This window comes from Salmo trutta, chromosome 1 (genome assembly GCF_901001165.1).
Source record: "Salmo trutta chromosome 1, fSalTru1.1, whole genome shotgun sequence".
NCBI lineage: Eukaryota > Metazoa > Chordata > Actinopteri > Salmoniformes > Salmonidae > Salmo > Salmo trutta.
The window spans coordinates 64,553,889-64,577,676 of record NC_042957.1 but is presented as its reverse complement, the minus strand read 5'-3'; the positions used below and the strand labels follow the sequence as shown (position 1 = coordinate 64,577,676).

General features: G+C 43.9%; 1 protein-coding gene across 1 annotated transcript; it reads left to right on the top strand.

The window, feature by feature from the left end:
• The first annotated feature begins 1,347 nt into the window (after positions 1–1,347).
• LOC115197290 (putative short-chain dehydrogenase/reductase family 42E member 2) lies at positions 1,348–22,072 on the top strand. Its single transcript, XM_029758710.1, has 11 exons — positions 1,348–1,815; positions 3,257–3,352; positions 6,631–6,688; positions 7,394–7,512; positions 8,597–8,672; positions 9,886–9,968; positions 10,722–10,859; positions 11,020–11,085; positions 11,180–11,243; positions 11,471–11,544; positions 21,830–22,072. The coding sequence occupies exons 1-11, from the start codon at positions 1,348–1,350 to the stop codon at positions 22,070–22,072; spliced, it is 1,485 nt and encodes a 494-aa protein (XP_029614570.1).
• Positions 22,073–23,788: the final 1,716 nt, after the last annotated feature.

The following is a 23,788-nucleotide window of genomic DNA, read 5'->3' as shown; positions in this document are numbered from 1 at the left end:
GCTTAGTTCAACTGTCATACCCCATCAGAACCCAAAATATAAGCTTATTTTACCCCAGTGTTTGTAAACAAAGTAAATGTAAACAAACACTATACAGCCTCAAAAAATAATCGAACTATAATGTTGATATCATGAATAGCCAGTCCTGAATTTGAGAGTGGTTACACTTCTCCAGTCCTGACCCTCAGCTTTTTACCAAAACATGAGCGGGGAAAGTATTTGGTATTGTTTCTGCCGCTGATTGCCTGATTGCCGCTTTAAGGTGTTACGGTTTCATCAAGAAGCAAGCAGCTGAGCCAGCACTTGCAGAAGGATGCTGGGAGTTGGGTGGGCGTCACAGAGATTTGAGGAGAAGGGTTGACGCTTGAGAAGTGCAGGGTTGAGACAGGACTAGGAGAGGGGCGAGGTTTGTGGAGGAGGAATGACAAATAGGTATTCTGGACATTTGCTGATTTTGTACCTGTGAAACACGATCTTAGTCAGAGCGTGAGCGTTTCATCCAGACCCTACGGTAACGCGTCTCAGGTGAAGCCACAAGTGATTGTCAGGCAAAGGTTGTCATCGTACACTGCAGGGACCTGCGAGAGGGGTGTCAAAATATATAAAGGGGGATCTTTTAATGATATGTATTCAATGGACATAAGCAGATATATGACAGTACGTTGAAAGGTACAGTAGACCTATTTACCAAAGTCGTTTTAGTGACATAATTTACAATGGAAAGTAATGTGGCAACCAGATCCGCGCATCACTGGGTAGGCCTATATTTTGGTTTATTCAGAAGGTTGATTGGATATTGTATGTTTCTTTTAAGACCGTTGTAAAATATGCAATATAATTGTACAGAAGAAGAAAAAAAATTTAGATTCTGCGCATTTTGGTTGTGGGTCAGTGTTAGAAACCCATACTTTCAACTCAATTTTGACGTAGGAAATCACCAGTGTACTATATAGAAGGAAATAGTATCATGGAACTAGTATTCTTATGTGACAATTAAGATAAAATAACTAGAGTTTGACATCCGAATAGACAATGGCACATGGTGTCTGTCTGTATCTGCAGCGCTCTCTGCGATGACTCACTGTACAGACTGACTCACAGTCAATCTTGTTTTAGTCCTGTACTTTACTCTATTGATTACTCAGTCAAATGAAATAGTATTTCTTAGTTCTTTTTTTATAGTCTGGTCATGTAAATTAATTGGCAAAGAAAATGTTATTAGTTATAGCCGATGAAGGTGGCTACCGTGTATCTTATGGAGAATAGCTGTACTGATGAGGTAGCTACTATTTCAACCCCCTGTCACTCACAGGGTTCCGAATTCCATCTATCCCAAGAGGAGTCTGAATGGAGTTGTGTGGCCCCAGTATGAAGGACAACGGAGGCTCTCTGTGCCAGGTAGAGCAGCTGCCCTACCCCTGTGTCCCCCTGCCTGACCCAGGCAGTGCTGGGTGCCGTATACAGGCTAATAGACACCTCCACAACCACCACCTCAACCATCAGCTCCAGTCCTGGGTGAGCCGACCAGCCCCAGACCTAACCTCAACCCCAACTCCAGCCTCCCGACACAGGGCCAATGGGGTGGTGGGTGCCTGGTGCAGCAGCCCGGAGTGTCCAGCCTCCCGCCTGGATGAAGTGACTGATCAGGCCTTGAGAGGGGCAGGGATGGGGACAGGCAGGGTGCTGGTGACCGGGGGAGCAGGGTATTTTGGGTTGAGGCTGGGGAGAGCTCTGGTCAGCCAGGGAGTGTCTGTGGTGCTGCTGGATCTTCACAAGCCACAGTGGGATACTCCAGATGGTACTGTCTTCCATCAGGTAGGTAGAGTCGACGCACTAGTCACTTTGGGGCAAATCCTAACTTTCAACTTTCAAATGTTTACTTAGTATCTCACTGTCATCAATGCTTGACAAAGTTAAAATTTGACTTAAGTGGAAGTTAAGATTCATCCCCGGGGTATGCAACTCCAGTCCTAGATTTCCCAGGGTTTTTTTGCTTTCTTTTTGTTCAGTGGTGGAAAAAGTACTAATTTGTCATACTTGAGTAAAAGTAAAGATACCTTAATAGAAAATGGCTCAAGTAAAAGTGAAAGTCACTCAGTAAAATACTACTTGAGTAAAAGTCTAAAAGTATCAAAAGTAAATGGAAATGCTAAAATGTACTTAAGTATCAAAAGTAAAAGTATAAACCATTTCAAATTCCGTATATTAAGCAAACCAGATGGCACAATTAAAATATATATATATATTGACGCATAGCCAGGGTCATACTACAACACTCAGACATAATTTACAAATGAAGCATTTGTGTTTAGTGAGTCCACCAGATCAGAGGCAGTAGGGATGACCAGGGATATTCTCTTGATAAGTGTGTGAATTGGACCATTTTTCTGTCAAAATGTAATGAGTACTTTTGGGTGTCAGGGAAAATGTATGGAGTAAAAAGTACATTATTTTCTTTAGGAATGTAGTGAAGTAAAAGTAAAAGTTGGCCAAAATATAAATAGTAAAGTAAAGTACAGATACCCCAAAAAACAACTGAAGTAGTACTTTAAAGTTATTTTACTTAAGTACTTTACACCACTGCTTTTGTTTTTGATCATTGTACCTAAATGATTACTAGTTTGAAATTCCCCCACTTGGTTCGTTAAGATTGTAATTGAAAAAGTAAAGGGAGAGAACACTGTATGTTATCAGGGGGATACATTGAAATGCAAGTGTCATTAGTGTAGTATTTCACCTCATATACCCCAGGGTAGACGGGGCTAATAAGGTTGGGTATACATGGCTCAGGTATAAAGACACAGGTAAGTGATCTAGTTGAGGGTGCCAGGTGTTGACTTGGACAGAAGGAGGCCGGGGCTCTGATTCAGGTTTCAGGTGCAGCCTTCATGGCACTTTAACTTAATTGTACTTACTAATCATTGGCTAATATATGGACTTACCATGTACTATATGTTCAAGCTGTCATCTTACCCAACAAGATAGTTCACCGTGAAAAGAAGGTGGAGAGTTCCATAGCAGAATGGATGAATTATGTCAAATGTTTCCTCACATTACTGACACTGTAATATCAGAGCCGCTCTTACTAATATGAATAGAACAAAGGGTTGGCTGTTTCTAACATGAGACAGTTTAATCCCATGGTTTATCCTACTGTTATATTACATACTGTATAACAGTGAGGTACAGTCATAGGGTAGAGGAAAAAACACAGCATATCATTGTCTTACATAGTAGTGATTTTGTCCCCTTGCAGAGCGACATCCGGGACTATGATTCTCTGTATAAGATCTGTGAGGGGGTCGACTGTATATTCCACACCGCTTCCTATGGGATGTCAGGCCCAGAACAGGTGAGTTCCTGAACAGATGGAGGGTAGAACTTAACCCTTCTACTTTCTTTATTCATTTACCTGACTGGGAATGGAAACAATTCAAAAACCATCACCCATAGTTGCTGGTCTCCTGTAACACTGTTCCAAGAATACAGTACAGAGTACATTTTTTGTCTTAAATGCAACGACTTGAGTGGCGTGTGACAGAGATGGAATGGATGCCTGTCTATGCGTTCCAGGGTAGGATAAATCATAACATATTGAATGGAGGCTTTGTTAGTGAAACTCAACTGTTCACATTGTAGTATCACCTGTGTCTCTAGTCCCTCTCTGCCTGATACTGTCTCTCTCTCTCGCTCTGAAATATTTACAGTCAGCTAGGAGATGATTATGTAACTTAGAAAGCTTGTCTGTGTGTTTGGCTGGTGGGTAAGGACAGGCTGAAGGTAGTGGTCATATAGCAGGAGATTTACTCACTTTTTGAAGTGACTTTATAAAGGGTGTCATTGCTTTAATTTTTGTTTTAGTTTTTATTTCACCTTTACTTAACCAGGTAGACCAGTTGAGAACAAGTTCTCATTTACAACTGCGACCTGGCCAAGATAAAGAAAAGCAGTGCGACAAAAACAACAACACAGAGTTACACATAAACAAATGTACAGTCAATAACACAATAGAAACATCTATGTGCAGTGTGTGCAAATGTAGAAGATTAGGGAGGTAAGGCAATAAATAGGCCGTAAAGGCCAAATAATTACAATTTAGCATTAACACTGGAGTGATAGATGTGCAGATGATGATGTGCAAGTAGAGATACTGGGGTGCAAAAGAGCAAGAGGGTAAGTAATAATATGGGGATGAGGTAGTTGGGTGTGCTATTTACAGATTGGCTGTGTACAGGTACAGTGATCGGTAAGCTGCTCTGACAGCTGATGCTTAAAGTTAGAGAGGGAGATATAAGTCTCCAGCTTCAGTGATTTTTGCAATTCGTTCCAGTCATTGGCAGCAGAAAACTGGAAGGAAAGGCAGCCAAAGGAAGTGTTGGGTTTGGGGATGACCAGTGAAATATACCTGCTGGAGCGTGTGCTATGGGTGGGTGTTGCTATGGTGACCAGTGAGCTGAGATAAGGTGGGGCTTTATCTAGCAAAGACTTATAGTTGACCTGGAGCCAGTGGGTTTGGCGACGAATATGTAGCGAGGGCCAGCCAACGAGAGCATACAGGTTGCAGTGGTGGGTAGTATATGGGGCTTTGGTGACAAAACGGATGGCACTTTGATAGACTACATCCAGTTTGCTGAGTAGAGTTTTGGAGGCTATTTTGTAAATGACATCACCGAAGTCAAGGATCGGTAGGATAGTCAGTTTTACGAGGGTATGTTTGGCAGCATGAGTGAAGGAGGCATTGTTGCGAAATAGGAAGCCAATTCTCGATTGAATTTGGAGATGCTTAATGTGAGTCTGGAAGGAGAGTTTACAGTCTAGCCAGACACCTAGGTATTTATAATTGTCCACATATTCTAAGTCAGAACCGTTCAGAGTAGTGATGCTAATCGGGCGGGCGGGTGTGGGCAACAATCATTTGAAGAGCATGCATTTATTTTTACTGGCATTTAAGAGCAGTTGGAGGCCACGGAAGGAGAGTTGTATGGCATTGAAGCTCGTTTGGAGGTTTGTTAACAGAGTGTCCAAAGAAGGGCCAGATGTATACAGAATGGTGTCGTCTGTGTAGAGGTGGATCAGAGAATCACCAGCAGCAAGAGCGACATCATTGATATTTACAGAGAAAAGAGTCGGCCTGAGAATTGAACCCTGTAGTACCCCATAGAGACTGCCAGAAGTCCGGACAACAGGCCCTCTGATTAGACACACTGAAATCTATCTGTGAAGTAGTTGGTGAACCAGGCGAGGCAGTCATTTGAGAAACCAAGGCTATTGAGTCTACCGATAAGAATGCAGAGATTGACAGAGTCGAAAGCCTTGGCCAGGTCGATGAAGACGGCTGCACAGTACTGTCTTTTATCGATTGCGGTTATGATATTGTTTAGGACCATGAGCATGGCTGAGGTGCACCCATGACCAGCTCGGAAACCAGTTTGCATAGTGGAGAAGGTACGGTGGGATTCAAAATGGTCAGTGATCTGTTTGTTAACTTGGATTTAGAAGATTTTAGAAAGGCAGGGCAGGATGGATATAAGTCTATAACAGTTTGGGTCTAGAGTGTCTCCCCCTTTGAAGAGGGGGATGACCGCGGCAGCTTTCCAATCTTTGGGGATCTCAGACAATACTAAAGAGAGGCTGAACAGGCTAGTAATAGGGGTTGCAACAATTTCGGTAATTTTAGAAAGAGAGGGTCCAGATTGTCTAGCCCAGCTGATTTGTAGGGATCCAGATTTTGCAGCTCTTTCAGAACATCTGCTATCTGGATTTGGGTGAATGAGAAGCGGGGGGGGGGGGGGGGGGGGGGGGGGGGGAGGGCTTGGGCAAGTTGCTGCAGGGGGTGCAGAGCTGTTGACCAGGGTAGGGGTGACCAGGTGGAAAGCATGCCCAGCCGTAGAAAAATGCTCATTGAAATGATTGATTATTGTAGATTTATAGGTGGTGACAGTGTTTCCTAGTCTCAGTGCAGTGGGCAGCTGGGAGGAGGTGCTCTTATTCTCCATGGACTTTACAGTGTCCCAAAACTTTTTGGAATTAGTGCTACAGGATGCAAATTTCTGCTTGAAAAAGCTAGCCTTAGCTTTCCTAACTGACTGTGTATATTGGTTCCTAACTTCCCTGAAAAGTTGCATATCGCGGTGGGCTATTCAATGCTAATGCTGAACGCCACAGGATGTTTTTGTGCTGGTCAAGGGCAGTCAAGTCTGGTGAACCAAGGGCTATATCTGTTCTTAGTTCTACATTTTTTTAACGGGGCATGCTTATTTAAGATGGTGAGGAAGACACTTTTAAAGAGCAACTAGGCATCCTCTACTGACGGAATGAGGTCAATATCCTTCCAGGATACCCAGGCCAGGTCGATTAGAAAGGCCTGCTCGCTGAAATGTTTTAGGGAGCGTTTGACAGTGATGAGGGGTGGTCGTTTGACCGCGGACCCTTTACGGACGCAGGCAGTGATCCAGTGATCGCTCAGATCCTGGTTGAAGACAGCAGAGGTGTATTTAGAGGGCAAGTTGGTCAGGATGATATCTAACAGGGTGCCCATGGTTCCGGTTTTAGGGTTACACATTAGTTATACATTACTCATTAGTTCCCACACAAACAGTGTTAAAGGTTATTCTGTTCTGTGTCTCACAGCTGAGGAAAGAGCAGGTGGAGTCGGTCAACGTCGGAGGGACGAACAACGTCATTAATGGTAACAAGCTCCCCTCCCTCCTCCCGCCTTCCACCCTCCTTCCTTCCCTACCTCTTCCCCTCCTTTCTTCCCTCCCTCCTCCCCTCCCTCCTCCCACCTTCCACCCTCCTTCCTTCCCTACCTCTTCCCCTCCTTTCTTCCCTCCCTCCTCCCCTCTATCCTCCCTCCCTCCCTCCTCACCTCACTCTTCAACTATTGCCACACTCATCAACTTCCCCTCTCACACAGACAGGTAGACCATTCCTTAGATTAACAACACATTCTTTACATTACATACAGTATTATCTTTGCACAACATACTGTATGTAAATACATTTTTATAGGCACAAGACGTCCTAGGAGGTGGAACATTTTTGGCCCTCCTGCGCAATAATGTGTAAACATTTGGCCCCTATGATGAAATAGTGGAAGAGACCTGTTGAAGGGCTTCTAATGTGGTGCACTGTAACAGTACAGCCATATATGCGTAGCCATATAATGCCTGCTAAATGTAGTTGGAGGTGGTGCAGAACAGTCTCCTTGTCCAAGACCTACAGACGTGTGTTAACTCCCAGAGATAATGACTAGGCTTGAGCTCAGTGGGCTAATAGGCTTTTGAGTCATGACCCAGGTTTCGAAAATTAAATAAACTCCTAAATAAGAATGCGTTTTCAGTTAAACAACTTGGCCCAATGATAACCCTGTCTGTGTGTGTGCTTGTTTCAGTGTGTGTGGAGAAGGGCATCACAAGGCTGGTCTACACCAGTACGATCAATGTGACGTTTGCTGGCAAACCCATAGAGGAGGGCGATGAGGACTCATTGCCCTGTGTGCCCCTGGACATGGTGAGTAAGAACAGGATGTCCCAATGAGGAGCAGCTTTACTGTAGCCTGGGTAAACCAGACTGAATGATAGTGTGTGCAGCATTCTGTCTGCTTTACCCAGGCTAGCTTTACTGTGTCTATATAGAATAAGTGTTTGCTCTGAGTTGATGAAAACACAACTTACTGTGCGTATGATCTTTTTTCATAGTTTACTTTTCATGTGGTACAATTGGTTAAAGGACTGGGCACCTTTGCTATGTGATGTTTTACAGTAACCTTGAGATTGACGCTGACATGGTGTACATGACATCCAGAACCAGGCTGATAAAGGAAGCTCATGAATGTAATCTTCTCCCAGAGCTGCTCCTTCCAGCTTACATGGCTGTGCATGGCTGTATAAGTCCCACATGAGTAGAGTTACACAGTTTAGGATAGCTTGGAGGCTCAAAGCTTGTCAACCTGACACTGGCGGGGTGTGTGTGAGAGAGAGTGAGTGTGTGTGGTGTGTACAGTATGGGTGTCACACCTCTGACATGCATCTATCTTGCAACCCCTTCTGAAGGACATACAGGTAACTGGCCAAATAAAGGAAACAACAACATAAATGTATTAATTAATAGAGCGTTGAGCCACTCTGAGCTGCCAGAACAGCTTCAATGCGCCTTGGAATAGATTCTACAAGTGTCTGGAACTAAATTGGAGGGATGGAACACCATTCTTCCACGAGAAATTCCATATTTTGGTGTTTTGTTGATGGTGGTGGAAAACACTTGCCTGACTCAAACTGAATTCTTTCTCTGTTCTCATTCACTACATACTTCAGTCTGAGACTGCCATCAAAACAGCTCTGCATTTTTATACGTGACCCTAAGCATGATGTGACGTTAATAGCTTAATTAACTCAGGAACCACACTTGTGTGGAAGCACCTGCTTTAAATATACTTTGTATCCCTCATTTACTCAAGTGTTTCCTTTATTCTGGCAGTTACCTGTACTTTCCTCAGCAGCAGCAGTAACAATGAATATATCCTCTGATGGCTATGTCTTAGGAAATAATAAAACGCATGGATTGATATGAATAGATATGATGCGTTCTGTCCCAGCACATAGACCACTACTCCAGGACTAAATCTATCTCTGACCAGATGGTCCTAACAGCCAATGGACGCTCACTCAAAGGTAAGAGAGACCCTAGAAATAGAATGAAGATATACCGTATTAGATGTATTATTATAATTCTGTGTCTATGGCAGAGACACTGTGACTTTGTCTGGCATGATCTTGAGGTGATAGGATGGGGGTTACTTACACCATCAAGACACTGATGATATCCTCAAATGGAAATGGTGTGTTCAGGTCATTGACATTGTCTTATGATTCTCAGTGTGTATGAATGGATGCTGTATGTATCCACAGCCAAACTGTGTGTGTGTGTGTGTGTGTGTGTGTGTGTGTGTGTGTGTGTGTGTGTGTGTGTGTGTGTGTGTGTGTGTGTGTGTGTGTGTGTGTGTGTGTGTGTGTGTGTGTGTGTGTGGGCGTGTGCACGTGTGCTTGTGTGTATTTGTGAGTGAGTGAGTGAGGTTGGCATGGAAACCAAGCTATCCATGTGTGTGCAACCTAATCCAACTGGACCTGCTGACACCAGTTCAATTTAGAGCTGGAAAGCACAATGCCACTTGAGACTGGAGAGCAGTGTTCACCCGACACCGTTTTGTCTCAAGCAACACACACACAGGGATGTACTTACACACACAGAGACACACAGTTAGTAGCAGTAGTACCAGACATGCAGTACAGACTCTCGTCACAGACAGATGTCACGTACATACTTACAGTAAAACTGACAGTCAGAATCACAGGAGACATTGATACACACACACAATGTATCCATGAACATAAACCCCTGTACAGTTCGTCTGTCTCGAAGGTGTGTAGGAATTCTCTTACTGCATTAGTGTGATTCCAGTGAGAGCTTGGTTAAATAGGTGTGATGCCTTCAGCCCCTCCTTGGGGGAAACCTAACCCCCTATCAATGACCACTTATTTATATATTAAACTAAGCTAGGAGCATGGCACTATGTCATTATATACTCTACTGGACCATTCATGCATTTATTAAGACGGGATGTAGAGGAAATATATTAACACTGGAAGATGGGTCAGGTTGAAGCAAAGGTTAGCATATTATATATGTTGATGAACTATTACTACTACTTACATACAGTATTACAGTAACCAACATACATTGGCATAGTACACTATCTTGCAGTTAAGTGGAATTTACATTCTAGACTCAGTTACAAGTAATTACACGGTGGAGTAACTCATTTGTAATAAACTTTCAGTGTTGCCAGATTTAGTTCATTATTCAATGCCATTCTCTTCTGTAAAGGTGGGGGTCTCTTGCGGACCTGTGTCCTGAGACCCTCAGGCATCTACGGGCCAGAAGAGAGACGACACCTACACAGGGTTATGGTGAGTGTCCGTACACCTACCTACCACATAGAATCACAATGAAAAGAACTGACACATCTCTACATTCCACCTGATTTGTTACTTTCCATCCAAGACGGCGGCACCATTGGGATAAATGTCTGTGTACTATTTAATTGTGCGGGTGGCACAATAAAATGACAGCCCAGTCTCATTGCCCTTCTATCAGGTATAGAGGTTCTCTTAGGGTTTAGATCCTTGGCTGGCAGAATGTGTACCTGGTGAGGATATATTATTAATGGACCCTCTTAAGGTATCCTGTTTCACCCCTCTCTCTCTCCCCTGGGGAGAATGAAGGGAAGGAATACTCTATGCTGGGATGCTGCAGTTCCCGGTTCACTAATACAGTTTACATCTCCCCTCACTCAATGTCAGACCATTGTACACACACAAACCCATGCATGCCTTGACACACGTACACAACCCCAAACACACTCACATGAGAACAGACATACTCTCAGCACAACAATACAGTCTAACCTGAATTCAGTTGAATTATCAACCCGCTCTCTCTCTCTCTCTCTCTCCACTTCTCCTCTCTCTCTCTCTCCCTCTCTCTCTCTCTCTCTCTCTCTCTGTCTCTCTCCTCTCTCTCTCTCTCTCCACTTCTCCTCTCCTCTCTCTCTCTCTCTCTCTCTCCTCTCTCTCTCTCTCCTCTCTCTCTCTCCTTCTCCTCTCTCTCTCTCTCTCTCTCTCTCTCTCTCTCTCTCTCCACTTCTCCTTCTCTCTCCCCAGGTGAATGTGGAGCGCCGGTTGTTCAGTTTTAGCTTTGGAAACCGCCAGGCCAAGATGAACTGGGTCCATGTGGACAACCTGGTGTTGGCCCACGTCCTGGCTGCTGAAAGCCTCACACCCAAGAGGAACTGTGTGGCTGTGAGTTTACTACTACTCACCATCTCCATGGATACCAATGATCGTTTCAGCACTTGTTTGTTCTACCTTCAAGTGGCATTGGTACACATTGTACATATTTATGCCTGTGTGTGTTTGGGATGGGGGTGTATACATAGTAATATCAACCTTTCTCCCTCAGAGTGGACAGGCCTACTTCATCAACGACGGGGAATCTGTCAACCTGTTTGAATGGTTAACACCACTGGTGACTAACTCTATATATTCTTTGGGTGATTAACACATATAGTTTATCTTGTCTTGGTCTTTGATATCCTCTCTGTCTTTCCCCTCCTCTCTAGTTTGAGAAGCTGGGGTACAGCCGACCGTTGATACACTTGCCTGTCTCACTGGTCTATTCAGCAGGTAGGAGACACAAACGGACACGCATTCACACACACACATACACGCACGCACACACACAAACACCCATGCTGCTGTAACAGGACGCTGATCATGCCTAACATCAGCCACAATCTGTCAGGATACACACCAGTTTCATACTTGCCAAACTGTTGTAATAGTACGCTGCTCGTAGCTCAGACCTGCCACGCTGCTGTCTTCCTTCCTCATCTGAGGTGTGTATTTCACAGCCATTCTGATGGAATGTTTACACCTGGCTCTGAGGCCAATAGTGGAGATCCCTCTGCTCTTCACCAGAAATGAGGTAAGCATACAGCTATGTATCTACAGTACCTATCTACTACTTACCTACCTATCTATATGTACCTGCCTGCCTGCCTACCTGCCTACATACCTACCTACCTACCTACCTACCTACCTACCTTCATAGCGCTTTCTACACCTAACCCCTCTTCTCACTTCCCATTTTTACTCTGCCTTTTTACCCATTCTTCTTCTTTCCTCCTTTCTCCCTTCTCAGTTTTACATTACAGCCAAGCACTGATGTGAGGACCAACCTTCCTCACCACGCTTGCAAGAAAACGTTGTTGAGAAATATTCCATGTTTTCCAGTGTTACATATTCAGTGTAACAGTCTCTTTCCTGTCACATACTCGATACAAAGAGCAAACACACGGAAGGGAGAACATTTTGAATTTACTTAGACCTTTCACTCTGTTTGAGTTCTAAAGTTCTGAAGTTATTGCATTCTGGGTCATGGTGACATGTTTCAGTCAGTGTAGAACCCCACTGGGCCACGGTGGCAGGGTCGTTCCACAAAATGAGTGCCTTTGATATTTTAAGTAGAAATTGTGCACAAATTTGAAAGCCATGACGTGTCCTTCAATATAGACCACGTGGAATATTCAATAAATCAGATTTATTTTTTGAATAAAGACTTACTAAAGTGCTACAATTCTGGATTTGGACATGTCCCTCTTTGCATCCTCTGTGACTTCTAGGAACACACTTAATCCCAACATTTATCCAAGTTTTCACCATCATTGTAAAGCCGTTGTTATTTTGTTGGTTTGACAAAGTCATTTTTGAAGATTATTATTTATTCATGTGATTATTGATCCATTTTAAGGTTAAAAAAAATCCTGTCCCTAATTTTAAGGTCAACCCTGTTACGTGAACTGAACTCTCGTTTTAATATGATGAAACAATTCATTTTTCAAAAACTTTTTCAAAAGAAACATTGAACATCTAATAGTCAAATCATAGTGTAAAATCGGGTAAGCTGGTTCTACCCTTTTTATGATGACTCAGGATATGACCCAGATGCAGACACGGGGGGCGGATAGTACAGTTCTCAGATTATTTATTAGGAGCATGGGGCAGGCAAAGGGCAGGTCGAGGGCAGGCTTAGGTTCGTGATCAGGTCAGAGTCAGGCTGGTACAGGACGGCAGGCAGACTCAGGGTCAGGGCAGGCAGAATGGTCAGAACCGGGAAAAACTAGAAAATATAACTAGAGAAACTGGAAGGCTGGTAAGACCTGACAAGACAAGACGGACTGGCAACAGACAAACAGAGAACAGGTATAAATACACAGGGGATAATGGGAAGATGGGCAACATCTACACAACAGTGGTAGGCCTGATCACCGACAACGATGAGACGGCCTATAGGGAGGAGGTCAGAGACCTGGCCTTGTGGTGCAAGGACAACAACCTCTCCCTCAATGTGATCAAGATAAAGAAGATGATTGTGGACTACAGGAAAAGGAGGACCGAGTACGCCCCCATTCTCATCGACGGGGCTGTAGTGGAGCAGGTTGAGAGCTTCAATTTCCTTGGCGTCCACATCACCAACAAACTAACACGGTCCAAGCACATAAAGACAGTCGTGAAGAGAGCACGACAAAACCTATTCCCCCTCAGGAGACTGAAGAAATTTGGCATGGGTCCTCAGATCCTCAAAAGGTTTTACAGCTGCACCATCGAGAGCATCCTGATGGGTTGCATCACTGGTATGGCAACTGCTCGGCCTCTGACCGCAAGGCACTACAGAGGGTAATGCATACGGCCCAGTACATCACCAGGCCCAAGCTTCCTGCCATCCAGGACCTCTATACCAGGCAGTGTCAGAGAAAGGCCCTAAAAATTGTTAAAGACTCCAGCCACCCTAGTCATAGACTGTTCTCTCTGCTACCGCACGGCAAGCGGTACCGGAGTGCCAAGTCTAGGTCCAAGAGGCTTCTAAACAGCTTCTACCCCAAAGCCATTAGACTCCTGAACATCTAATCAAATGGCTACACAGACTATTTGCATTGCCCACCCTTTTACACTGCTGCTACTCTTTGTTATTATGTATGCATAGTCACTTTAATAACTCTACCTACATGTACATATTACCTCAATTACCTCAACACCGGTGCCCTTGCACATTGACTCTGTACCGGTACCCCCTGTATATAGCCTCCACATTGACTCTGTACCGGTACCCCCTGTATATAGCCTCCACATTGACTCTGTACCGGTACCCCCTGTATATAGCCTCGCTATTGTTATTTACTGCTGCTCTTTAATTATTTTTTGGGGTATTTTCTTAAAACTGCATTGTTGGCTTGTAAGTAAGCATTTCACTGTAAGGTCTACACCTGTTGTATTCGGCGCATGTGACAAATAACATTTGATTTGATCTGGAGGGGGGTGGAGACAAGCACAAAGACAGGTGAAACAGATCAAGGTGTGATACTTTTTGGCCATTTTCTGGTGTTTTGTGGTGGAATACTGAGCGGGTTGAGCATTAATACGTCAACCTTGTTACCCATAGATAGACAGGCTAGAAATGTTTTAACAATAAATAAAAAATGGTGAAACTTGCATTCAATTGCCCCTCCCTGTTGCGCACAACAAGCTTCCATTTCCCTTGTCACAAGTCGTCAATCCTGTTTCGGTCAACCCTGTTACTTTATTTAGCGCTTAATAGGCACCTACTATAGTCATTTTTTTATTCAACCTCTTGAGAATATATATATATATATATTTTTTTTTTTACTAAGTTATATTACTCAAAGACATCTAATTGGTGGAATGACCCAGCACACTGACAGCATTTTGTGTGTGTGTGTGTGTGTGTGTGTGTGTGTGTGTGTGTGTGTGTGTGTGTGTGTGTGTGTGTGTGTGTGTGCGCATGCGTGCATGTTTGGGTTAAGGGGAGCTTGGGTTACTAGATCCTTCATTAGATTCTTGTTTGTCTCACGGAGGCTTCATTAGGGAAGTATTTTCCAGGCGCACCGACCCCCCTTCCTTCCTGATCCTATCTCTTATACATACGGTTTATTATGGATCGGGGTCAATCAAAATGAGATATTTCATGAATTCACAGTTTTGGGCGTTGGTAGATGGAGTAGCGATGCTTCTTTACACTGTTTGTCAGGAAAGGTACTGATGAGCCCATTTAGAAGCAGTCAGGAGAGGAACTGATGAGAACATTGAGATGCAATCAGCAGAGGAACTGACGAGACCGTTTAGATGCAGTCAGGAGAGGAACTGACGAGACCAATGAGATGCAGTCAGGAGAGGAACGGATGAGAACGTTGCGATGCAGTCAGCAGAGGAACTGATGAGACCATTTAGATGCAGTCAGCAGAGGAACTGATGAGACCATTTAGATGCAGTCAGGAGAGGAACTGATGAGACCATTGAGATGCAGTTAAAAAAAGTTGATCTGTTACTGCAAACAGCAATAACTGCCCAAAATGTATAGGCACCCTCCTTCTTACCTTGTTCTGTGTCGCTCAGTTGGTAGAGCATGGTGGTTGCAATGTCAGGGTTGTGTGTTTGATTCCCACGGGAGACCAGTATGAAAATGTATCCACTCACTACTGTAAGTTGCTCTGGATAAGAGTGTCTGCTAAGTGACTAAAATGTAGATGTTCCCTCTCTTTCATGGATATGATTGGACTGGAAGTGGTTAATGTCAAACAGACCTGGGGACAAATACATGTGTATTTGAATATCTGGAATTTAAAATGCTTTTTCTGTGTATTTTAGTATTTTCGAATACACATCGCAAAACAAGTACTTTTATTTGAGTATTTGAATGGTAATTTGTAAAAACCAAATAGTCAACCACGTCCCTTTTTCAGGATCCTGTCTTTCAAAGATAATTCTTAAAAATCCAAATAACTTCTGTCGTGTCTTTGGCTATGCCGGATTAAGTGATATTCTGGACATGCTATTCTATAAAATCCTTTCTCTGTAATTAATATTACCTGATTGAGCTAATCATGTAAATGTAATTAACTAGAAAGTTGGGGCACCACGAAAGAGTGTTTATAGAGCTGTTATCTTCCGAATAAACTCTTAAAAACCTAGTAATATTTTACATCAATAGCAGTCAATATTAATTGTCACCTTATTTCTGAAAGTTATAAATTCTTGGTTATCTTCACGAACCCTGGCTAACAAGTTGAATCAGCAATACAAAATTGGGTTTCATTATTTATTTACTAAATACCAAACTAATCACACAGAATTACATGTACACAGAATGCAAATTATGTCATACAGAAAACGTCCCTGGTGGACGGAGACGACATGATGTCTGGTTACACAAAGGAAAGGGGGTTGGGTTTGACTGAAAGAGTGGGAAGACTGAGGAAGAAAGGGAGAGGCTCTGCTATCATAAATACAGTATCTTATGCATTCTAAAATTACCGCCCATTTGGAAAAGGGAAATGCGATAAATATTTACTCTGAGCTGCGCTTCGGTAGGTTGGTCGTAGATGCTGGTCGTGTTGGCCAACAGAGATCTTCCTGTCCTCGGAAGAATGTCACTGGTGGTACATTGGATACGTCGTAGTATCGTCGTTGTGCGTTAGACTGGATACGTTGTCCGTCCTTTCCTAGCCCACGTTTACAGCTGCTGTTGCTAACTCAACGGCTAGGATGTCTCACTTCTTTAGTGAATAGGAGTTCAAAGTTTATACCATTCACAACCAAATCTCACGCTGAGGTTGGCTTAGTTCTGTAGGTGACATGTTAGTCCTTTTAACGTATGGGACCGTCGTCCTCACGTCCTCGGAACAGAAGGTTACATTTTTGTCAAGGGCTTATATAGTGGAGGGAGAGAAGGGTGTGTTTCATAGTTTATAACCCATGTCTCTTCACAGGGGCGGGCCACTGATTGAGCAGGGCTCTAACCTTATGAAAACCCAATTCTCTCATTTGGAAGCAAAAATTACATTTAATCTTTTCACAAATAGCTTCATATTCAAACATTTAAATTGCACATCAATTCCATGTGAATCTGATAACTAGAATGTGTAGACTTTCCCAGATACAGTTTATGTTGTCCTGTCATCAGTCATAATGTCTCAGATGACAACCAAACTGACATCATATTCATTAAGTACCAACGCATATTTTCAACTGGTTCTATTACCGAAATATGGTTCCTTTCCCCCCGCTTGTTTGATGTTCCCAGACTCTCTATGTTTAACAAAGGCTATTCAAGAGTCCTTCAGTAGAGTCAGAGAGAGAGGGAAGGGAGAAAGGTATTTAAGGGGGGGTCATAAACCTTACCCACAGGCCAACGTCATGACACTTCACATATCTTCATTGTAAAGGGTTTAAACACTGTTTCCCATGCTTGTGCAAGGAACCATAAACAATTAATGAACATGCACCTGTGGAATGGTCGTTAAGACACTAACAGCTTACAGACGGTAGGCAATTAAGGTCACAGTTATGACAACTTAGGACACTAAAGAGGCCTTTCTACTGACTCTGAAAAACACCAAAAGAAAGATGCCACGGGTCCCTGCTCATCTGCGTGAACGTGTCTTAGGCATGCTGCAAGGAGGCATAAGGACTGCAGATGTGGCCAGGGCAATAAATTGCAATGTCCGTACTGTGAGACGCCTAAGACAGCGCTACACGGAGACAGGATGGACAGCTGATCGTCCTCGCAGTGGCAGACCACGTGTAACAACACCTGCACATGATCGGTACATCCGAACATCACACCTGCGGGACAGGTACAGGATGGCAACAACAACTGCCCGAGTTACACCAGGAACGCACAATCCCTCCATCAGTGCTCAGACTGTCCGCAATAGGCTGAGAGAGGCTAGACTAAGGGCTTGTAGGCCTGTTGTAAGGCAGGTCCTCACTAGACATCACCGGCAACACGTCGCCTATGGGCACAAACCCACCATCGCTGGACCAGACAGGACTGGCAAAAAGTGCTCTTCACTGACGAATCGCGGTTTTGTCTCACCAGGGGTGATGGTCGGAGTCGCATTTATCGTCGAAGGAATGAGCGTTACACCGAGGCCTGTACTCTGGAGCGGGATCGATTTGGAGGTGGAGGGTCCGTCATGGTCTGGGGCGGTGTGTGTCACAGTACAGACTGAGCTTGTCGTCATTGCAGGCAATCTCAACGCTGTGCGTTACAGGGAAGACATCCTCCTTCCTCATGTGGTACCCCTCCTGCAGGCTCATCCTGACATGACCCTCCAGCATGACAATCCCACCAGCCATACTGCTCGCTCTGTGCGTGATTTCCTGCAAGACAGGAATGTCAGTGTTCTGTCATGGCCAGCGAAGAGCCTGGATCTCAATCCTATTGAGCACGTCTGGGACCTGTTGGATCGGAGGGTGAGGGCTAGGGCCGTTCCCCCCAGAAATGTCCGGGAACTTGCAGGTGCCTTGGTGGAAGAGTGGGGTAACATCTCACAGCAAGAACTGGCAAATCTGGTGCAGTCCATGAGGAGGAGATGCACTGCAGTACTTAATGCAGCTGGTGGCCACACCAGAAACTGACTATTACTTTTGATTTTGACCCCCCCCCTTTGTTCAGGGACACATTATTCTATTTCTGTTAGTCACATGTATGTGGAACTTGTTCAGTTTATGTCTCAGTTGTTGAATCTTGTTATGTTCATTCAAATATTGACACATGTTAAGTTTGCTGAAAATAAACACAGTTGACAGTGACAGTTTATTTTAAAGGATTTTCAAATACTTATTTCAAATACTATTTTTCAAATACCTGGTTTAAACGCATGGGAGTGTATTTGAGTCAGTGTATTTAAATGTTTTGTATACTTTCCAAGTGTACACTGAGTGTACAAAACATTAGGAACACCTGCTCTTTCCATGACATAGACTGACCAGGGGAATCCAGGGGAAAGCTATGACCTCTTATTGATGTCACAATCAGTGCTGATGAAGGGGAGGAGATAGGTTAAAGAAGGATTTTTATACCTTGAGATAAGTGAGACATGTATTGTGTGTGTATGCCGTTCAGAGGGTGAATGGGCAAGACAAAAGAAGATTTGGGGTATGGTAGTAGGTGCCAGCCACACCAATTTAAGTGTGTCAAGAACTGCAACACTGTTGGGTTTTTCACGCTGAACAGTTTCATGTGTGTACCAAGAATGGTCCATCACCCAAAGGACATCGAGCCAACTTGACACAGCTGTGGGAAGCATTGGAGTCAACATAGGCCAGCATTCCTGTGGAACGCTTTCAACACCTTGTAGAGTCCATGCCCCGATGATTTGAGGCTGTTCTGAGGGCAATAGGGCAATAATTGTTTTATACACTTGTGAACTTTCAAATGCATTAAAATATTGAATGACTTGTCTTTTCAAATGAAATATATCTGAATACTTACTTCAAATGTATGTGAAAGTAATTGAGATAGTTGAAATAGTATTTGAACCCAGGTGTGATGTCACACATCTCCGACCTTTCTGGTCTGTAAAAGGAGGTAGAAAAATATGTTTTTGGAATGGAAAGCAGCCATACTGATGGCAGTAGTATTGCATACATCCTGCCCTGGCACTGAGGAGGGCCCGAGGAGCTGTTTGTTGTAGGAGCTGCTATCTGTCGTACCCAGGAAGGCATTACTTCATGAATGTGTGATGAGACAGAAACCAAAGCCGTGCCCACAGGGCTGCTGGTCCAGGAGCTGCTTCAGTCAGACATTCTGGCGGCTGCCACCGGGAGATCGATAATTGTCCTGTGAATAAAATATTAGCCTGTTGTGTGTATTTCTCCTGGAAGGGTGGGATGGAGTAGGGAGAAGTTGCCCCATAATCACTGATCCAGGGTCAGACATTATTTTACTCCTCCTAGGATTGTCTGTGACTTACTGTAAGGTAATCCCAGATCTGTGGTTAGAGCTAACATCTACCTCGATTGACTGGGTCAGGAAGTTCAACACTGGGGACACGGGAACTGACTTCATTGCAGGCTCAACTCCAACTAGCTCCCTTGCTTTAGGGTTATCTCCTTAGGAGATACTGAGACAGACAAACAGAGATTACTGAGACAGACAGGTGTACAGAGAGACATACATGCTAAGTCTCTAAAGGGTAAATCCATTTGAATTCAATCACTGTTGTTTTAAACACAACTTTCCATACATGTTTGCCCATGGAAGAAGTGGTCAGAAAGTGACTTTTTAGACATGAATACCAAAACATTCAAAAGAGACACTACATGACCAAAAGTAACATTCCAAAGGTGTTCAATGGGGTTGTGGTCAGAGCTCTGTGCAGGCCAGTCAAGTTCTTCCACACCGATCTTGACAAACAATTTCTATATGGACCTCGCTTTGTGCATGGGGGCATTGTCATGCTGAAACAGGAAAGGGCCTTCCCCAAACTGTTGCCACAAAGCTGGAAGCTGTAGTTTTAAGATTTCCCTTCACTGGAACTAAGTGGCCTAGCCCAAACCATGAAAAACAGCCCCAGACCATTATTCCTCCTCCACCAATCTTTACAGTTGGCACTATCCATTGGGGCAGGTAGCGTTCTCATGGCATTCGTCAAACACATATTTGTCCGTTGGACTGCCAGATGGTGAAGCGTGATTCATCACTCCAGAGAACGTGTTTCCACTGCTCCAGAGTCCAATGGCAGCGAGCTTTACACCACTCCAGCCGTTGCTTTGCATTGTGCATGGTGATCTTAGGCTTGTGTGCGGCTGCTCGGGCCATGGAAACCCAGTTCATGAAGTTCCAGACGAATAGTTATTGTGCTGACATTGCTTCCAGAGACAGTTTGGAACTCGGTAGTGAGTGTTGCAACCGAGGACAGAAGATTCAAATGCGCTACACGCTTCAGCACTCGACGGTACCGTTCAGTGAGCTTTTGTGGCCTACCATTTCGTGGCTGAGCTGTTGTTGCTCCTAGACGTTTCCACTTCACAATAACAGCACTTACAGTTCTAGCAGGGAAGAAATGTGACGAACTGACTTATTGGAAAGGTGGCATCCTATGACGGTGCAATATTGAAAGTCACTGAGCTCTTCAGTAAGGCCATTCTACTGCCAATGTTTGTCTATGGAGATTGCATGGCTGTATGCTGAATTTTATACAACTGTCAGCAACGGGTGTGGCTGAAATAGCCAAATCCACTAATTTGAAGGGGTGTCCACATACTTTTGTATATGTAGTGTAAAAGTGTTTAAAGTTCAGTCCTTTTGCATACCCCACCATACCATGAGACATCCATGTCTTCATCACTGGAAAAGATAAACAGTTGAGATTGATATTATTTAAAAGCTTATGAACAGGGTTGTCAAACTATTTCATAATTTCTTTCAAAAGTATCATTTTTAATGGTGGGCACAACACAAAAATCTCAGATTATGTAAATAGGGTCAAAGCCGCAACATATGCAAATATTTAGAGAATTGACATTAATGGTTAAGAAATTCAAAATGTTATTATAAAAAAAAAATATCAAGAAATTATTAAATAGTTTTAAATCCTGTTCATGAGCTTTTAAATGATATCAATCTCAACCGTTTATATTTTCCAGTGATGAAGACATTGATGTCTCATGGTATGGTGGGGTATGCAAAAGGAGGCAACTTGGAGCACTTTTATATCTTGAATGTTTTGACATTCAGGTTCAAAAAGTCCCTTTCTGAGAACTTGTATGGAAGGCAAATATGTATGGAAGGTTTCGTTCACATCAAAAGGGGTGCTGTCAAAAAGTGAATTCAAATGGATTTACCCCAACGAGACAATAGTATACTTGCTGAATCTCTGTGTTACACTGAGCCACCGGGTTTGTCTGAGAGCTTCTGTCACTACAGGAATTTTCCATGCAGACATCGTATCCTCCGTGCAGTAAGGGGATATAGGGACCAGAGAGAGATCCTTCACACGGGGTGGCAGGATGTTGGTAAACTAAGGTTATTCAAAGACATTAGCATGGAGTCAAACTCCCTTGAAGCTCCAGAGCTCCTAACCCGCCTCCCAGGCTGTACTGAGCACTATGCCCATCTCAGTGCACCCTGATTGGACATGAGTGAAGGAGTGCTGTTGAGTTTGTTAAGCTGCCTTCTTGGCAAAGAGGCGGGGGCGAGAGACAGGGGCACAGTACAGACCACTAACACTCTTCTCCTTAACAGCTTGCTTAACTCTATTTCCTTTAACTGGGTGTTGGGTGCCAGTCTGTTTCTGCTTTAACCAACGGGTCAAGTCTTAACAACCAAGACAGTTAACTTTGTTGAATGCAGAGACAGTCAGGTACCTTGGCTACCATTTCCCTGAATCTTTTCTGCATCCTCCTAGGTGAGGAACATTGCAGTGAGCCACACCTTCAAGATCGAGAAGGCCCGTCGAGACCTGGGCTACTGTCCCAGACGCTACAGCCTGGGGGACTCAGTGGACCAGTACATACGGTCCCGACCATCCCGCTCCAGGCCCTCCCCCCTAGGCCCCTCTCGGACTGTTCCCCTGCTCCTGGTCCTCCTGCTGGTGTTGGGGTTCAGCCTGGCTGTCCTCCTGCTTTGCTCCTGGCTCTGGGAACACTAGGTTGCTACTGTGGCTAAAACTTAAGTAACAGCCCACCCACTAAGACCCAACCTAAATCTTAACACAGCTAATACAGTCACTAATACGTTTTATTTGTTAGCCACCTTTCTGGACACCTATGGTCTTGGCCTTACGTCAAGCTAAAAGCAATGATAGAAAGCATGCATAGTGTACATCTAGATACACATAGAAGACCATATGAATATACCACATACTGTTGACCTAATGCTAGCAACTCCGCCCTTCTATAATGTTTATCATGTTATCGTACAGTTGACTAAGGCTGTAGATGGATGATGATCAAATGTGTAGTATGTAGAATATTTGAAATAATATGGTGCTTTGTTCAAACCCTATTGCCTTTCATAGGGTGGAGTGTATCATATATCTGGGTTTATTTTCTTGAGAAAGAGGTTCTTATATTGAACCAGAGAATCATAATGTGAATACAGTACAGGCTTTAATATGGTCATAAACCTATTGACCATTCCTTAAACGTATTTTGATTCTATAGCAGTTTTGTGTAGGTGCGTGTAGGTGTCAGTCTATATGCAAGTACGTCATACCAGACTTGCAAAGTATTAGGCTACTACATGGTATAGTTCTCTCACGTCACCCCGCTCCTCCGCACACTCCACTGGCTTCCAGTTGAAGCTCGCATCTGCTACAAGACCATGGTGCTTGCCTACGGAGCTGTGAGGGGAACGGCACCTCCGTACCTTCAGGCTCTGATCAGTCCCTACACCCAAAGAAGGGCACTGCGTTCATCCACCTCTGGCCTGCTGGCCCCCCTACCTCTGCGGAAGCACAGTTCCCGCTCAGCCCAGTCAAAACTGTTCGCTGCTCTGGCACCCCAATGGTGGAACAAGCTCCCTCACGACGCCAGGACAGCGGAGTCAATCACCACCTTCCGGAGACACCTGAAACCCCACCTCTTTAAGGAATACCTTGGATAGGATTAAGCCCTCCCCCCAAAAAAGATATAGATGTACTATTGTAAAGTGGTTGTTCCACTGGATATCATAAGGTGAATGCACCAATTTGTAAGTCGCTCTGGATAAGAGCGTCTGCTATATGACGTAAATGTAAATGTAAATGGTATGACTTTCTGTGAAATTTTAGTAAAAAGGATTCCTCTTTGCATTGATGTTTATATACTGTATATATATATATATATATACAGTACCAGTCAAACACTTACACACACCTACTCATTCAAGGGTTTGTCTTTATTTTTACTCTTTTCTACATTGTAGAATAATAGTGAAGACATCAAAACTATGAAATAGCACATATGGAGATCAACCAAATTGAGAAGACCGCTGTGTCTTTGTGAAACGCAGAGTAGGTGAACGGATGATCTCTGCATGTGTGGTTCCCACCATGAAGCATGGAGGAGGAGGTGTGATGGTGTGGGGGTGCTTTGCTGGTGACACTGTCTGTAATTTATTTAGAATTTAAGGCACACTTAACCAGCGTGGCTACCACAGCATTCTGCAGCAATACGCCATCCCATCTGGTTTGTGTGTAGTGGGACTATCATTTGTTTTTCAACAGGACAATGACCTAACACACTTCCAGGCTGTGTAAGGGCTATTTAACCAATAAGGAGAGTGATGGAGTGCGGCATCAGATGACCTGGCCTCCACAATCCCCCGACCTCAACCAAATTGAGATGGTTTGAGTAGAACTGCAGAGTGTAGGAAAAGCTGCAAA

Bases quoted from the DNA above. Each gene is read 5' to 3' on its own strand.
- LOC115197290 (XM_029758710.1), top strand. From the start codon at position 1,348: ATGGAGTTGTGTGGCCCCAGTATGAAGGACAACGGAGGCTCTCTGTGC. The intron at 8,673-9,885 runs GTAAGAGAGACC...TCTTCTGTAAAG, and splicing joins CAATGGACGCTCACTCAAAG to GTGGGGGTCTCTTGCGGACC. The intron at 10,860-11,019 runs GTGAGTTTACTA...TTTCTCCCTCAG, and splicing joins CCAAGAGGAACTGTGTGGCT to AGTGGACAGGCCTACTTCAT.